The sequence below is a fragment of the Musa acuminata genome, chromosome BXJ2-7, assembly GCF_036884655.1.
Source record: "Musa acuminata AAA Group cultivar baxijiao chromosome BXJ2-7, Cavendish_Baxijiao_AAA, whole genome shotgun sequence".
Lineage (NCBI taxonomy): Eukaryota > Viridiplantae > Streptophyta > Magnoliopsida > Zingiberales > Musaceae > Musa > Musa acuminata.
The window spans coordinates 3,511,975-3,530,757 of record NC_088344.1 but is presented as its reverse complement, the minus strand read 5'-3'; the positions used below and the strand labels follow the sequence as shown (position 1 = coordinate 3,530,757).

At 37.3% G+C, this 18,783-nt stretch overlaps 2 protein-coding genes across 3 annotated transcripts; one reads left to right on the top strand and one right to left on the bottom strand.

The window, feature by feature from the left end:
• Positions 1 to 97: 97 nt before the first annotated feature.
• Positions 98 to 8,716, top strand: LOC103990646 (protein BTR1). The gene is made up of 8 exons (XM_065116121.1): positions 98 to 385; positions 2,139 to 2,377; positions 2,450 to 2,550; positions 2,880 to 3,070; positions 6,882 to 6,997; positions 8,180 to 8,332; positions 8,421 to 8,482; positions 8,570 to 8,716. Exons 1-8 carry the CDS (start codon positions 301 to 303, stop codon positions 8,655 to 8,657), a joined length of 1,035 nt encoding a protein of 344 aa, XP_064972193.1. The 5' UTR covers positions 98 to 300; the 3' UTR covers positions 8,658 to 8,716.
• On the bottom strand, positions 8,661 to 17,889 carry LOC135616676 (phosphatidylinositol 4-phosphate 5-kinase 9-like). 2 transcript variants are annotated; one of them, XM_065116119.1, is made up of 9 exons: positions 17,733 to 17,889; positions 14,793 to 16,105; positions 13,121 to 13,288; positions 11,674 to 11,839; positions 10,841 to 10,951; positions 10,495 to 10,682; positions 9,543 to 9,700; positions 9,183 to 9,345; positions 8,661 to 9,102 (listed from the first exon to the last, which is right to left on the bottom strand). In XM_065116119.1, the coding sequence occupies exons 2-9, from the start codon at positions 16,055 to 16,057 to the stop codon at positions 8,826 to 8,828; spliced, it is 2,496 nt and encodes an 831-aa protein (XP_064972191.1). In that variant the 5' UTR covers positions 16,058 to 16,105; positions 17,733 to 17,889; the 3' UTR covers positions 8,661 to 8,825. The 2 variants fall into 2 exon arrangements, with proteins under 2 accessions (XP_064972191.1, XP_064972192.1); XM_065116120.1 differs by lacking the exon at positions 8,661 to 9,102 and having other exon boundaries at positions 9,210 to 9,345; positions 9,534 to 9,700.
• Positions 17,890 to 18,783: the final 894 nt, after the last annotated feature.

Below are 18,783 nucleotides of genomic sequence, written 5' to 3'. Positions count from 1 at the left end.
CCGGTTTCTTGAATGGGCTGGATTTTTTGTGTAGTGGGCCGGATCAGGTTCTTTGACCCATGACACTCCTCTGCATTCTGCCTTTGCACGGTGTGTGGGCCGAAAGAGACAACGAACAAAAAGAATCGTTGCGGCGACGGAGAAACGCGGCGATGAAGTTGCCGTGAGATCGCGAAGTCGCCTCGCCCGTGACCTCTCCCCCCGTTTGCGAATGGTCTGAGAGAAGAAAGAAAGCGTTCTCCCTCACCGCCTCCTTCCCCTCTCCCACTCTGTTTTCTCCGTTGCCCTAAATCTTTCCCCATGGAGTCCCCCGAGCTGCCCGGCGATTCCTCCTCTCCGGAGGCTGCCCCCCGGCTAAGCCCGCGCCCCAGATCCCCAACCCGAGGTATCGCTCTCCATCCGCTTACCCGAACCCCTTGCTTTCTTGAATTTCTTGATTGCTTCTCTTGATCTCATGGCTCGTTAGCGGGTAACTCGTGATTGTTATCTGTCTGCAAGAATGTGATAGACGGGGCGGTAGAGGTCAATAGAGGCCTTCGTGGTATTTTTTTGGGGTCCGTTTTATGTATGCATTATTGTACCGGGAATGTGCTGGTGTTTATGCCAGAGATTTGTGTTCTTGATGCCCACGTCGATGAGATTGTTTTGGTTGTTCCAGTTTCTTGAAGGAATCTGGTCACGTATCTTTCTTTTTCTTTTAATCATACGAAAGTACCCTAACAAAACTCTGAAACTGCTGCTTTCATTCGTTTGTATAATCTGTTGGGAGCAGTCTCTCTCGCTTTCATGACTCACAGGATTATGATACAATTGAAGTGGGAGGGTAAAACCTTAGGGCCTTGTGGACGGTCACTTGATAAGCAGATGAAAACATTAACTTGCTTGAGATACATTCTCTTGTGAATTATGGTTGTCCATAGATTAATTTATTATCTTGCACTTTTTCTTCGTCCGAATGACTTAGCTAACTGTTTGACACTTTTCTAAATGAAATGACTCAAAGGGTTATTTTATTTTAGGTTTCGGTTTATGTACAAGCCATTTTAATTACTCCACTTTAATTGAAGCTCATCTGAGGGTTAGTGTGTCATCTTTTTCGTCATTTTTCTGGCTCTTCTACAGCATAATAGCTTATTCTTTCTATTGCGGTCCAGCTTAGAGACACACTCCAGATTTTGAGCGTTCACCTGGTTCTCCATTTATTTATTCCCCACTTGAATTTGTTAGCTCATGTCACATCATTTGGCACCTTCCAGTGAGTGTAGCTGTCACCGGCGCCATCAGATATTCACTTGTTGGCTTAATGCACATTCGCAAAGGCTGTTGTTGAATGAATGGTTATGTTTTGATTTAGTTCCTTTGAAAATACTTAGATGATCCTTGTTCTTCGAGATAGCTTGTTAATGTCAGTTAGTTACCTGTTTACAGTTGACCATGAGTTCACCACATAGGAAAAAATATTTAGTTTGCTAGAGATGACTTAGTTGTTTATCTTCTTGGTAATGTTAATATATACTGTTTTTAATCAACTTGATAGTGACCTATTTTGCTGTTTATGTATCGAGTCTTTATTGTGAGATTAGACCGTGCAGTGGAAGCTTTTTTTTCTAGAGAAGTCCAAAATCTTTTAGATTAATATTGCTATGTAACTTAGGTAAGTAATTATCCTATATGATTTTCTTGGGCTTGACATAGAAAGTGAGGATGAATGTTGCTTTGTGAGAATAGACAAAGACAGGATACAAGGAAATAAATGTCTACCATTAGTTGATGCCTTTCTATCAGAATGATATTTGGACATCAACCATATTTAAGTGTCTTCATGTAATTATTTCCTACTACTACAAGACAAACAAGACTTGATTTTACTGGCCATATGAATGTTTGGTGAAAGGGAATTGTTAATTTTCTGTGTTATAGAATATATTAGACATTATTGGAGTCTGAGAAAATAGTTTTCTAGCCCCTTTCGTGCTGTTATTTATTCTTTTCATGCATGAAAACATGAGTTTGACTGTGCTGAAGAATGTTGACATATTCTGTCATTTGCAATTGTGTTGCATATAAAGTACCATTTTACTTTTCTTTGTTTAGCTTTAAGAACCTGATTTAGTTAATACTTCAATTTTTTTTCCTAGGCGAAAAAGAAAAGCATACACACATGAGATTTCTTGTATCAAACGTAGCAGCTGGGTGTATCATTGGGAAGGGTGGCTTGACAATAACTGAATTCCAGTCACAATCTGGAGCTCGTATTCAACTGTCACGGAATCATGAAGTTTTTCCAGGAACATCAGATAGAATAATATTGATTTCTGGGACACTTAGTGAAGTAATGAAGGCTATGGAACTGATCCTGGAAAAACTGCCAAGTCAGGTATGAATTGTATGTGATTTCTATTCATTAAAAAATCATACTTTATCTGAAGTTCTCTTTTCCAACAAACAGGTGGAAGAGAGCGATGATGTTGAAGGTAGATCAAAAATCAGGCTTATTGTTCCTAATAGCTCTTGTGGTGCTATAATTGGAAAAGGAGGGTCAACTATAAAGTATAGTCTTATTCTAATGCTTTCTTTATTAGTTAAGTGAAGTTGTACATTCTGACACTTGAAATTGGAAAATGAATGACTCATAAGTCTTAAACAATATTTGCACCTTTATGTTGTATAAAGTATGCTACTAGATGATCTGAATTGAGAAAGGTTCAGAATCATAAAGCTATTCCGAATGAATAAGACTGGCTTCTTTTTCCTTTTCAAATTTTCTGACTGATTGATCTGAAGTCAGTATATTTATCATTTCACCTTTTATGCTCATTCCTGCTTTTTGTACCGACCGGTTTGCTAAAGAGTAGTTGGTTGCACCATCAATTTTGCAGGTCATTCGTAGAAGACTCCCATGCTGGGATTAAGATATCTCCTCAGGATAATAATGCTGGCCTAAATGATAGGCTGGTCACGTTGACAGGGTCTTTTGAGGAACAAATGCGTGCTATCTTTTTGATATTGTCAAAATTAATAAAAGATGCTCACTATCCACAGACATTAAACTCACCTTTTCCCTATTCAGGTATGCAACCATTATTTGTCCATCCCTTCCATTTTGTAGCACTTTTTGATATTGTCAAAATTAACAGGAGATGCTATATGGATGCCATTTGTTGTCCATTGTCAATCCGAGATCTATATTCCAAGGTTCGCAATACCGTACCGTACCGGTATTTCGACCTGGGCTCGGTACCGGTACGGTATGGTATACCGAGCGGTATACTCAGGTGTGCCGAGTACTATAGCACCGTAGCAGTACTACAGTGCACTCGGACCGGTAACAGGCGGTCCACATACCGGCAACCGATCGGACTGGTACGTACCACCTGTACCGGGCGGTACAGTTCGGTACTGCAGATCCTGCTATATTCTCTGTGATTCTACTCAATTGCTGTTTCTTGTGCCTTAGAATTCTTTGTTTTGAACCTGTGTGACATGTTTTCAATTATCTTTACCAATTGAATAAATTGTGATTCTGTGAAAGGACAGTGCATAATTGTTGCTCCAATGAAAAATGGTGTTGTAACTGGATTACTTTGTAATGTCTTAGCAAGGAGCTAAAAATTCTCATGTGAAGATTGCAAAGTTTGTATAGTCTTTTATTATGAATAATGTTTCTATTCTGTTCAATCATCAGGTTATCTGATTAAAAACCTTCAGTTCTTATGATGGTTTAATGAATGACTCGGTTGTCTACTGGTGTTAGTTTAGTATTCATAGATAAATGTGTGTGTTTGTATGTGAATATGAATATATGGAATGCACCCCTTAGTTCCTTCCATGTTGAGAGATTTGACATGTTAAGGATAAGGAATGAAACAGTAATTGGGTCATAAAACCAAACAGGAACTTTTTTGAATTAAACTCTGCCTTTTGACCTTCTATCATGATTTCTTTTGAATTGAGTGATTTATCTTGATCAATGTATATTTTGCGGGGGAAAGAAATCAATTGACATTGTAACAAACTAACAATAAAAAACATGCCTCTATTACATATATATGAGAATGTCTGAGAACCATATGGACCTCTCGTACCTGTTGAGTTAGGCCATAGGTATCGTAGTGTTAGTCTAGTTAGTTTTCTGTTGTGAGGTCCTCTTTGCAAACCTCACTGCGTGAGTTCTCTTTGTTCATGAGTTGAATTGCTCAGGGTGAGGAGCGATGATAATAAGAAACCATGTGCATGCAAGTGGCTTGATGAGCGATGATAATAATCAACACGCTTTGTCAATTGTAGCACAAAATGTATCTTCTTAGAAACATTGCAAAAGGAAGTTAATGATATTGGCTTCTGAATATTTTATTGGACTTGGTTCATAATTTGTGAGTGTTTATAGGAGCAGAAACTAAATAAAAAAGAAATTGAATGGAAAATTTGGATCTCCAATATATGATTGGAAACAATGGAACGTGCAGATCTGATTGGAAACCCAAAAACAAAATTGTTTGAGTTCAGGATTTTCAGCTTCGATCATTGTTCAACGGGATACAATTAAATGCACCCACTTAAAGTATTAGATCATACAGCTTGGTTCCTTTAGGCATAACACATATCTTTCTGTTATTCTATTCAGTATTATACCATATGCGGTATATCACTCGTGTCTCGATATCAGACCAGTTTGATAGGTTATCCTCGAGCATACTATCCTCTGATTTCTCTTCTTTTCAATCGCAACTTCTGTTCTTCCTGTATTTTGACTTCCAATTTATGAAAGCCATTCTAATTTAGCATGGATTACTTCTATAGATAGTTGCATGGCTGAAACTTGTTTCACTACTAGAATGGCCCTCCATCTAAGCACAAGCAAATGAACCCCAACTCTATGAGTAGGCTTCATCAACCCACATGGACAGGTCAGGTTTTTAATGTGGAGCATGGAAATGGGACCTGGTGATTCAATGTATGAAGGAAATGAATAAAACTGGATAGATTTAGATATGCATATTACAGATTTGTGCTTGTTCAATTTGAGGAGAAATTCAACATCAAGAAACTGTAATGCCCTGAATTCTTGCTGCCTGCCATGTGGATTTCTTTCCACCACTGAGCTTTGTGTAGGGAAATATTCTTAATAATTGAGGTTTTCTCAGGTCTTCTCTCTCATCTTGGGCTACTAATGATAATCAACTGTCTTTGTCTAATTATGATGCCTATAGATTTCTCTTGAATATTCTTGGACCATCTTAAACAATTTTATTTCCTTTTTATCCTCAACCAGTGTATACCTAATTGTTTGCAAATGAAAAATATTTGTTATTTTATTATATTTAGTGGCGCTTTCACAGGCACCTGAACATTCTAGTCTGAGCTATACTAACTTTTTATTCATGCTTCTTGACAAACGAACCCTATGATCCATATAGCATTGTTGGTCTAACAACTATCTGCCATAATTTTTTCTTTTAATCTAAGGAATTCTTTATTACTTTTAACTTTAGAGTGAATCACAGTGCCACAATAAGGTTGTTCCTTTGTGACTTAAGTGAACAGTGTTTGAGACATAGAAACAGCGTTTTTCACTTTGCTTCCAAGGGTTCTTGGTGCTGCACTTCACTGCATGCTTGTTAGATAGGTTGAGCAAAGAAACATCCTCTTTCACTTTGCTTACAAGGGCTCATGGCACTGTACCTCACCGCATGCTTGTTAGATAGGTTGAGTATTACTACAGACCCTTCCATGCTCTGGCACTCTAGTCTTATGCTGTATGGGCTATTTGTAATTTTTAGGAAGTTATGAGGATGTTTTACTTAGTTTAATTCTTGTTAGACTTTTGTATGTGTTAGCAAGCTAAGGAAAATCTATTGCTGTTATGATGTAAGCTCAAGAGTAGCACAAATAGAGCAACAAAGCAACTGGAGAAATAAAATATTTGGAATGATTATGCCATAACTAGGCAGAGGAATATTGTTACCGAGAATTCTTATTATGTGAACAAATAACACACACACACACACACACACACACACAAAATAAGAGAATAGAAAAGAAATTTGAGGCAAAAGCCTGATACCTTACTTGGAGATGATATTTCTAACCATACTCTCATATAGAGTTCAAAATCCAACACTTGTTTTGTATAATGAAAATTATTCGTCATCCCCTGCTGTGAGTGCAGACGAAGTGGGTATCAGCTTAGATGGTCAACGCTACTAACTTCTCAGTGCAAGGTATAATGCTTTTAACTTCTCAGTGCAAGGTATAATGCTACAAGTGTAGAAGACTAATAGAGGTATAAGTGGACTTTAGTATAAAATATTCACGGTCCAGGATCATGTGACATGAACTCTCTTTTTCAATGAGTCAGTTGCATATACTAAGTTAGCATAAATACCTTTGTCTTTCTTCTTTTGCCTGAAGCATGTGATATTTCTTCATTATTTTAAATGTTTTGGTGTACTTGATCTTGACGTTGTGATGGCATTTAGGAAAAATCTGAGGGTTATAATGTTCGGAAATTGAGTGCAAGTTCTTGCCAAACTAAAGTGAACTATATTGAGTTTGCTGGCTGTGGATTATGTAACTTGGTAACTGAGTTTTTAATATTAAATATCTATGTAGCTAGTGTAATCCTCTCCACATTTGTGCTTTTGTGTCCAACTTTAGGATTTGTAATATTTTAGATGCTACCATGATTAATTATGTTCCTTCTCGTTCTTCCTCTCCTCTTTTCTCCTTTTATGAATGCACATATCACCATGATTAATGATGTTCCTTCTTGTTGTTCCTCTCCTCTTTCGATATGATGTTAAGGCAGTTTGTTATCTGATTATGTCATATTTAGAATTGTCATTAATTTGTTTTATTTTCTTTCTTGTTTGGAGTTTTAGGTGTCAACAGTCGTGGTTTCCCTGGTGTTCCTGTTGGTTATATGGTTCCTTCTGTTTCATATGGCCCTGTGAGTTACAGGCCAAATGGATCTGGAGGAAAATATCGAAGTAACAAGGTTAGATATTACCATCCTTGCATCTAAAGTTTCCGATAGGAAGCATTCCATTTTATAGTTACTACTTTTTCATTAAGATATATATGTGAAGAGGGGTCAGTTTGTGTTTTACGTACCTCAATAAACCATTTTATTGTCTAGCGTCGAGTATAGTATAGTTTGAGGGATTATGGCTGTGTGCGCCATCCTGTGATAGCTATGCTGACATGGATTTCTAGCAAAGGTATTGGCTGCATGGCTGTTGTTCTGGGACACTCATGCATGTTGGTGACAAGGCTATTCATTAACTTTTTAGACTTTGCATTGAGAGATGCAATATGTTCACTTGGATGCACTGAACATACGTGTTGTGTTTCTGGATCTTCCTTTATGCCACATAAGTGCACTGTTTTAATAAACTGCTGGTTGACCCACCAAATGTAGTTGGCAAAATCCAGCTTCTGAACCAGCAAACTGGGCAAAGCTATTGTCAAGTTTGCATTCCTATGTTCGAGTCAAGCATGCAAACTATGTTCCTTTCCCTAGTGAAGCGCACTCTGGAATGTGAACTATAGTTTGTATCGTCTAAAATCCAGTGGAACTGTAAAAACTAGTTAGATTTAAACAGGTGACTTGAAATCATGGTATGCAATTTAGAATGGTACCGCCCGGTATGAACGATATGTACCGGTGCATATCGGTACACGGACCGCTCGCTCCCGGATGGACCGTGCTACAATGCTACAGTAAGAGGATATACAGTATATCAGTGCTACAGTAAGATAAAATCGCTCGGTAAATCCTGGTGTACCGTTCGGTATGCCTTGGTGTACTGCTCGGTACGTTGGTACCATACCGTACCGAGCCAACCTCGAAACATCGGTACGGTACGGTATTGCGTATCTTGCTTAAAATAACGGGAGATCAGGGTTCAAGTTATGGAAGCAACCTCTTTATATTTATATTATATTGAGAGGTAAAAAAAGATGGGTATATTGGCAGATCCTCATGCCAAAGAGAGGTAAAGACGGTATATTTGTGGACCGGACTGTTTATAGTCCAGGACGTTAATCAATATCTTGGAGTAGCTATGTTATCATGTTTACACGTTGGATATTTACCACAGCCTATACTGGTTATTTTCAAGTCTTTCAGTAGTTTTGATTTGAATGCACCATTGGCTAAGACTAGCATGTTTGGCAGGGTGTGGCATCATCACCGATGGTCCGACATCCATCACAGTTACCTGGTGGGCATCTTGAAGATCATAGCAATTCAGTGACGATCGGAATTGCGGACGAGCATATTGGCGCTATTGTTGGTCGTGGGGGAAGGAACATAACGGAGATAAGTCAGGTTTGAAAAAAAAAATATATATATCTCCATGTAAGAGTAGGATGGATGCATGCAAAATATAATAATATTGCAAATAAATTGTATTCAGGTTAGTGGAGCTAGGATCAAGATATCAGATAGAGGTGATTTCGTTTCAGGCACATCAGATAGGTAAGGGATTTCATTTCTTCCTCGCAGTGTGTACCAATGGATTTTCTGTTCTTTGATATGATGTTGTTGTGCATTCGACATGTACAGAAAGGTAACGATAACTGGATCACCAGAAGCAATACATGCTGCGGAGGCTCTGATCATGCAAAAAGTTTCATCCAATTCTGAGAGATGATGATGATCAATCAATTTTGCTCTGTAATAAAAAAAAAAAAGCTGCTGGTTTTGTTTGGATATATATCTTCTCTTTGGTTTCCCAATGTAGGCAAAAGCTAATGATTATCCCAACCATCATCCCGTGGTCATCGAGAACCATAGCTACAAATCCTAAAACAGAGAAAACTCACTGTGCATTCCCGGGAAAGACAGCTTGGATAAACTCGAGGAAGCGTCGGGAGTAGAAGAGGGGGTCCACCGCGGAGATGGAAAGAGAATCGAACTGGAGCGACTTGTAGGCGTGTTCCATCTTCTTGCCCATGTTGTACTCCTGCAGGATGTCGATGATCCCAAGATATAGAACCACATCATACACCTCGGTGGTGGTTCCGTCGTCCTCATCCTGTCTCCTCCACTTTCGCTCCGCCCTCGCTGGCATGTTGACTCCCAGCTGGATTTGGAGCCTGGTCGCCAGATTCCGAGGACTGTGTGTCAGATTTCCCCTTATACGAGGTTTGAGGGAGGGGGTTAAAGGTGCTCTCACCTTGCTGTCCCTGGAAGAAGCAGATCCACTTCCTCGAAACCAGCAGCCGAGGCCCGCAAGCGACTTCCTCTTATATGAGGACCCACCACCACACTCTCCTCACTTGCTCGTGGGACTAAAACAAGGCCTCGTGGGTACTTGGCGATCTCATCCTCTTGTGCATCTGAAGCCAATACGACGCCAAACGAATCACCACACAAAAATAAACCATCTAAGCTAAGCTAGATATATCTTCTTACTAGATATAGGTTCCTAAAACCAAGTATTATTATTATTATTATTATTATTATTATTATTATTATTATTATTAATTGTGATTTACCATAAAAAAAAAAAAATAACTGTTATCACCTCACTCACCTTCCTCGGATTGAACAGTCAATCTGTCTGGTGTCATACTTCGATGATAAGATACGTAAGATTGTAGGTGTCGTGGGGCTCTATAATGCACACCTAGTAACAGGCTGTAATCCATTATGTGCTGGGTCTCCAAAAACCTACTATCTGTTTCAATTTGTCTGCAGCAAACGTTAATAAAGTTAGTTCAGAAAACATTTTACATAACCCAGAAAAAGTAAATTTCTTTCAGAAACATTACACACACCGGAATAGATAGATATGTGACAAAATTGTAAATCTCATCATTTGATATATTAATTTATTGGAGTCGAGCGATGTAACTTTTGAAAGTGTAAGAATCAAAATAAGAAAGATAGCAAATTACAAGGGATAATGTGTAATTAACCTCGGGTCTAATCTATAGCTGCCCTAACCCCTGGACTCACCTATTTATTTGTTCCCATCATGAGTTTTTTTGCTATCCTATTTACTTGATACCTTTCTTTTTCCTCCATTATTTTCACTTTTCCTTTCACATTTAACCATAGTTTATCCTAATCTGTAGCCAGCCAAACAATCCATACATACTACCTATCCATCCATGACCACCGCTTGCTTGCTGTAGTTATTCCTCCTGATTTTGTGCCCTCATGTTTACTTCATAGTCGTATGCTATAAGTAATAGGAAATAAAGTTTTTCAAGTTACCAAGCACTTCAATTGACTACCAACTGTAATTTCTTTGACGAAAAGAAAACAATGCATATTACCCATATAGGATAGTTATGAAAGCATTAGAGGAGAGTAAATACTATAACACAGCAAAAACATCTCAAGCTAACAAGCAATCAATAAGCTATCAAATTTGAACTAGGTCTATGTCCTTTTTTTTTCCCTTGCAAAACTAAGTCACTTATTATAATTTGTGGAAAAGCAAAATGATAAAGATCTTCGAAGCAGCATAATGAACATACTTGAGTAAAGCATCTCTCCAAGAAGGTTCCAAGTAAAAGGAGTAATCCAGATCCAAGTCTTTAAGGGTTGTGTTCTCATCTATTTCAACATTGTCTGTTGACCGCCCTAACGATGATCCTTTTAAGTCGAATCTCCGATGAATTCTCAATTCTGTGCAAAACATGTTTCCCATTACAACGAACCGGAACTGCAAATAGAAAGGACAAAAATGAAATTCACTTTGCACCATACTAAGAATTCAACTTCAATGCTTATTAAAAAAATAAAAAAGACAGAGAATGAATTACAAGAAACAGTTATGTGTTAAAACAATAATTATGTGGTAAGGATCATGACGCTCAGTACCTTTTGCCCGCCAGAAGGCTTAACCCTATGAAGACCAAAAAATTTTGTGATAAGTGTGTTCTCATAAGTACGCACGTGATGGTAGTAGTCGGGAAGCATTCGCAACAAGACCTATGCAAAATACAAATTTGTCAAACTATATTGTACATGATTTTGTCTAAATTAACAAAGAAAGAAAATCTCATTGATGTCCTCAGGCATATGTTAGAAAATTGGCAACAGATAGTAGCTAAACCAAACAAATACAATTTTCCGGTAGTAATAGAATCGGGAGCAAAAGAAGTTTGTTATCCATAGAATCAAGAAAATAAAATTTCCTATCAAGAGAATATTAGGCGCCGTGAATAAAAACTGTCATAAGAACTTAGATGAACTCGTCAACAACCATAGAATTTCAAAAAGAATATTTGATTTCCCATATTTGGGATGCTAAAATTAGTTGCAAAGGAGTTCAAGTACTTGATTCACCATAAGTGTTGGCCATCTTCCAAGTGAAGTATCACAGTTTAATGATAATTTCCAACAATTTTGAACAAAAAGAGCAAATTTTTTTACCAATTTAGTTTTCAATGATCTTAATCCTTTAACAGCTCGCAGAAAATGGTTGAATATTATATGCTTTACCTAGTCAGGAATCATATTCTAAAACATGCCCAGCTGGGTTTTCAATTTATTATTGCAGCATTTAACAAAAAGAAAAAAAGACTAAATGTGGAATTAAGTTAACATTTTCTGTCTTATTACAAATTAATTTTTGTTCAAAATATGTTTCCTCATTCATCTTTTGTCATCCCTGAATCATCAATCTATATGGAATTAGAACGGAGAAACACCTTAACTTCAGATTTACGGAGGGTCTTAATCATGAACCGGTCATCCTGAGAAAGAAAAAAGATGCTGCCACTCTTCCCTGGGGAAGAGAGCTCCCTAAGTGCAGCACATCCACAAATTGACATCATATAGTCTGCAGTATCAATCTTGAACATCTCACGTAAATTTCTGCAATCAAAAGATGTAATGATCATGTACAAAGAACAGAACTGAATATAAATGAATATATTAATATATTTTTTATCAGGTATAGTTTTAAGGAAAGAACACTGAAAAGATATTCAGCATTTTTAATTCATTCAAAACATTGTGAAGACATACAAATAATTAATCATCATAACCAGCCAACTTCAATATAGAAGTTCAAAAAGAAGTTGAAGTCACTATAAATTAAAAACTATTGATCCAGATTACAGTGCGACAGGATATTCAATTACCTAATTAAAAGCATTATAATACAATGCATATGTATGTATGTATGTATGTATGTATGTATGTATGTCAGATCTGTCTTCCACCAGAAAACAATCTGGTGCATTGTCAACTTTCAAGTTGTCTAGGAGAACTATTTATTAAAGCATGGTCAATGATATGGTGCAATACATACACTTTGACAAGCGTTAAACACTTAGGGCTCGAGATGGCATGGGCATAACATTTGTTGGATCTATTCTTATATAGAGGTTTCTTTACATATTTATCCTTTCAAAAGATTGGAAATAGCATATTTTCCCCATACAGTATGTATATATTCCTCCAAAAATTTAGACCCTCCATGTGTGTCACACCTGTTAGCATCCATTTAATACTCTGGTTAACTACTACTAGCTGTGGTTAGCAGTGGATAATTTCAATTAAAAATTTAAAATTACAAGTATCCAAACAACCCCTATTATTCTCAATGATTTTTTATTCTTCATTGTCTTTTCTCTCTCCAAAAAACTTCAATGGCATTATATGCAAGCTTTTCTATCTTGGCATTTAAAAGAAGAGTTGGAGACGATGGAGTTGATATAAATTATATCATAAAATAGTTGGAGACATGGAGTCTCAAAATGTACACTTGAAGCTAGCATGATTGATCAGCATATATATGTATACATATTGTACATATATGTACATATATATATATACATATATATGTACATATATATATATACATATATATGTACATATATATATATACATATATATATATATATATATATGATAGGTTCTGAAATAAGAATAGAGGGAATATAATAGAGATAAATAGATAATGATGCAATAACCTATAATAGTATAAACCTATCAAATTAAGTTTCCTCAAACAGACCAATCCAGCCTTTAGATGTAAAATAAAAATTTAAGAAAGTATAACCAAATAGCTTCTAAAAGCCTTGAACATTTAACTGAAACTAAAAGATCTTCCATAATTCTAACACAGGAAAATTTGTTACTATTGCACACCTGAACACCATCGGACAATAGTCTTTCCATTTAAAATCTTCTGCACAATGAGGAGGTGTGAGCTGTGAACCTTCTCTTGGAAAGTTCATCCGAAAGCTTGCTCTAGGCCCAAAGTCCGAGGCACGAACTTCACGCCTTTGTATTGGTGTAATTTTTCCTACGGTATACCTGGGTAATAAAAATATCTGTATTGAGAGCCAAATCCTTCTGAAATTTAGTTCAACAAAACAAATGCCTCAGAACACAAAGTTACAATACAATGGTCATGAACAAATGCATGAAGAATAATCCTTTTGGAACTCAAATTATGACATATGATTAAAATTAGCCAAGCATACGTCAGTTATCAGAGATGTGATCACTCTATCAAATTATAGAAAAAGTAAGTACAAAATTTTGATCGCTGTCACCATTTTTAACTAAAAAAATGCAAGTGCTATAGAAAATTCTACTACATTTGAAACTTCATCAACTCTACATAAACATGAATGCAAGATGTATCTCAGGAGTGCAGTGTCACTCCAATGGCATTTATCTCGGTGATTATAGAACAATTATGATTTCAAAGTTTGGATTCCACATATTACAAGAATATCATCAGATGTAATTTAGCCCACTAACTTATCATCAGATGTAATTTTCGTGTTGAGACCTATCTTACCGCGCATGGTGATTGATGCTACTTAATTATTGTGTAACAGATGAAGCCTGAATTGAAAACGATGTATGTTTTAATTGATAGGTACTATTCCAAGTTCCAAAACACGTATTAACACAGTGCATTGGCTCTCCACTAAGCTTGACGATAGCTACAGCTAAATGTTTGCAAGGTATCTTATAAATATATCGTATCTCCCAATTGGCATGGATCACATAGTTTTTTTACTTGGTATTATGTGTATGCTAACGAAGTCCAACTAGATGTCTAGATCAATGCTGTTGATCAAAGGTCCCAAAATTTTGTCTATAATATATAGGAACCACAGAAGATGTTATTAGTTTCTTCCTCCACATAAGTTAACATGCTGGAATGAAAAGAATGCTAGTTAGGAAAAGAACCTCAACGAGAACACTGTTGTCAGACAAAGTGATGACACTGTCTGTCCAGTCATCAGGGAACACGCATGTACCTGGTGCTTTGTCGAGGCATCCTAATCTAAATAGAAATGTACAATTTCTGTTTGTAAAAAATTGAATCAAGTCACCCATTTTATCTCAACCAGAAATATTAATTGAAATATGCCCTACAATCAAAATTAAGTTGGTTATTGTAGTAAATGCCGTTCAAGTACTCATACTGATTATGCAGTAGCAAACCTTTTCTAAAAGGAATCCTGTTCCAGCGTCAAGCATTGTTCAAAAAACATTTTTGTCTAAATCAAGCATATGTTGTATCTGACTGGCCCAACTTTTTAGCTAGATGCGCTTTTTTGAACTTTTCCCAACATCATCAAAAAGCTTCAACAATTGAAGAAACTTCAAGAGGATAGCAAATGAAACATGCCAACAATAGGCAAGCAGAAAGCAAGTGCAACATGTACTTGCTAGAGGACACTAAAATCCATTATGACCTTAAAAGAGGAACAAAATGAGAAGTTAGCCCAGCAACAAAATAATTTTAAATTAAAAGAAAAAAATATCCATAAATCTGAATAGCAAATCTTAGCTTTACCTAATTCCAAGCTGCAGGCTGAGCATTAGATCATAACTCCTATGACCTTTTATTATTGTCTCTCCTGGCTTTTTTATCTCCTTCATCAGTCTCTTCTGACGCCTTTTTCCTTTTCTAGGTGACATTAAAAAGCTGTTGTTGATTACTATCTCACTAATTAAAACTCCTTGCATGTACTCCCTCTCAAGGATTGGAATGTTCATATCGATCACTTTTTCATCATTTTCCGCAACAGATTCTAGTGTGGTAACATGTCCAATAACTTTTTCTATGGCAACCTCAAGGCTCCACCGTCGTTCCAATACATGTTTGGCCCGAGACCGGTCGAAATTTATTGATCGCCCTTTAGGTATACTTATAGTCAAGCTACTATCTGATTCTTGAGCTTCAATAACCTTCATCTTTCCCATATCAACAGATGAAGCATGAAGGATACGTGCACCATGGTGTTGTCTCTTGAAATCAGGTAACAATCCTCGCTTTCTTAGAGCATTAAGGTACAGTTCTTGTCCAGTTGGAATTTTGCTTCCTTTTGGATAAAAGAACCCTTTTCCATCCTTCAAACCTCTGGTCCATGTTCCAACATAGCAACCACCATCAATCCAAGTATACACTCCAAAACCATGCATCATTCCGTCCAGCCAGTTGCCTTCATATGTATCACCATTTTTCCAGGTAAGAATACCCGTACCTGACATTTTTCCTCCTTTCATATCGCCAACATACATGTTTCCATTAGGCCAAGTATACTTACCATGGCCTTCTATCACTCCCTGGATCCAAGATCCTTCGAAGATGTCTCCACTAGGATGTGTTTGATATCCCAGTCCATGTCTGAGATTCAGTTTCCACCGCCCCTTGTAACTCAAGTTGTCTGGCCCAGTATAGGTTCCATTTCCATGCAAGTATCCACCAGAAAATTCTCCATCATAAACAGCTCCTAAAGGCCATGTGATGTTCCCACGCCCATGCCTCATCCCTCTCCTCCACTCACCCTCGTAAATACAACCATCGCTCCAAATGTACTTCCCGGATCCCTCTGGCACTTTACCCAGTAGCGTTCCATAATATTTGTCCCCATTGGGAAGTATAACCTCGGCAACTTTGAAGCTAACATGTGGACTACAAGCAAGAGTATCCTGTCTATTGACCAGATTAACTAAGAGCCTTTTGTCATTGATGGTACTAGTGTCATACGATGATATAGGTCCTCTGCAACAAGAAAGTGCATCCAGATCATCAACATGTGCCCCAGGGAGTGACATGCATAACTTATAGAAGGATTCACTCCCTCGGCAAAAGAAAACCTTCGGCTGCAAAAGTTTAGCCAGAAAACAAAAATTAAGATGCTATTAAGGAATCCCTAGTAAAAGCTTCCTAGAATGTTCTCCAGTTAAATTCATACGAAGAGACAAAAACAAGGTGCAGGAAAATTTTCAAAGGGTCCAAGCAATATCCTAATTAAGTGTCATAACCTTGTACCACAAAAATTTAGAAAAAAAAAAAAAGTTAAGAGGCTGCATCCAAGGCTTACTCCGCACAGTTGGTAGACATTATGCATTCTAATTAGAATGTACAAGACAATTTCAAAACCCAAGTAGTTTTTCTTTTTATTTCCAGAGACCAGTTTCAAACATTTTCAGCAAAGCAGACTTTTATATTTATGTGTCAAAAATAATAATAGACATGCATTTCAAATAATGTTGTATGTGCAATATATTCCAGTTCCTGTGCAACAGCTCTAGAAGAACAAAAAAAATAGAAACAAGTTGCAACAAGCAAAGTGCAATATGCTTTAATACGAATCAATTGGTGCACAAACCTTGAGTTTACACCAAACAATCTCTTCAGTAATTTGAACATACAAAAGTCATGGAAGAATCTCCCAAAGGTAAGGATCAATAATAATTGTTAAAGAGTTTCATAGATTGAAAACTTAATATAATAAAGAACCATTTATGCAAAACATATAAGAACTCAAGGAATGAAGCCTAAATAGCCAGATCTTGTTACACCCTTCAATCCTTTTAGGTAGGCTGTAAGATAAATGAGATACAATTAATGTTGGGGGCTCGGTCCTTGGAAGTGTCCGACCTTTTTACCAGAGAACTCAAGGAATGATGCCTAAATAGCTAGATCATTTATGTTTGTCAATGTATTATACCCTTCAGTCCATTAGATAGATTGTAAGAAAGAAGAGATACAATTGATGTTGGGGACTTGGTCCTTGGAAGTATAAGACTATTTACCAAAGAACTAGGGATTCAATATTAAATGCACAACAACTTTGAAATCATACAAGTTCTAATATATGGCTTAACCAGTTCTCAAAAACAATAATAAAGTACCACTATGAGTTATTCTTTACGAATTTAAAACTATTAATATTTATTTCCAAATAAGTGAAATTGGTATTAGATACACAGGATCATAAATAAAAACTTGGCCAAAGGCAGATCATCGAACAAAGACCCAAAGCACACTACCTTAACATCTCTTGACTGATCCAAACTGTTGTTACCTAAACCTTTGTGAATAACTAAACCACATCACTATCTTTTAACTGATGTGATTTAACATGAGTTCTTGAAGTCGCAACTGTTTTCATCTCAAAAGCAGATTGAGGCCCAAAACACACCCAACTCACATCAAATTCTTGTACCACGTAGGTACCACAGATTCAATCTCGAGGAAGCATAACCAATGAGGATTCGCCTCCCTCTCTTTCTTGATTAGTCCGTCAAGAGCCCAACTCTTAGCAGCGAATCAAGAAGTACATGACATGAGAAATTCGGGTGGCGAGGCCAAAGAATCTCCGCACACCCATGACCCAAGATTCCAAGAACCATGGAAGAAGGACGCGATCGAGAAGCTGTGTCACTCTCCATATCGAAACCCAGCAACAGGACGAGAAAAGGAAACGAGCGACGAGTGGGTTACCGATTGCGACGGCGATTCGGGCCCGCGACACCTCGTGGCCGGGCGAGAGGAAGGGAATGAAACCGGCGCTGTGGCGGTGGCGCCTTTGTCTGGAGGAGGAGAGCGGAGAGAGAGAGAGGCTATGTGGTTATCGAGGTGTCTTCGTGGGTGGAGGTCGGTTAACTTAAAAGAAGAAGAGGACGGTAAGAGGAAGATCCGCCCGACCCACGTTCGATACCCGGCCCCGGTTACACAGATGTCACTGGACCCCAGTCTGGGGCCCACGAGAGGTATGACAGCCGATGGTACCGTTACGCTTTCGACCGCCACCCGCTCGCATACCCGCGTTGCTGTATCAGAGGGGCTTAGAGTGGGTCCCACCTCCCCCGAGGAAAGACTACAAGTTGGCGATATCGGGCGGGACGTAAAAATCGCTTTTCGATTAATAATAATACGAGCGCTTTTTTTTTATTTTTATAATGGATTTTGGTCGTCGACAATTAATATGATAAGGTTTAAATTAAATTAAATTAAATTAAATGAAAGCTTATCAGAGCCATCAGTTCGTGTCGCGTCTCATTCATTTTGGTTATTGAGATTGATGGGATAAGGTAAGGGTTGGCAAAGGATAAGGAAATGAGGATCGAGCAGAGTCACATGTTTCTTCAGAGTCACGTGGGAATCATACAGTCTTTTTTATTTTTTTTATTATTATTATTTTTTATGATCTCTGATTTGTTTATTTGTTGGTTTCGCAGATAATTTTACTCTATTTCTTATATTTCTTTTATTTTCTTTCTGACAAAACCCACTGACTCGGTTGACCTTTTTGACCATTAGAAACTCATCCTTCAACTTAGGTGTACCCAAAGAGATCTTACCTAATAACAAAATAAATCTATCAAATTAATACAATCTATGATTGTATTAATCGTAACGTCGATGTGTTCATGTTCGACTAATACCCACCGATACTAATTAAATATTTTTTTCTTGAGTATTATAAATAAAAATTATTATGAAAGAGTACATGTACATGATTTGGATTATTTTTTCGATCCTTTAAATGATA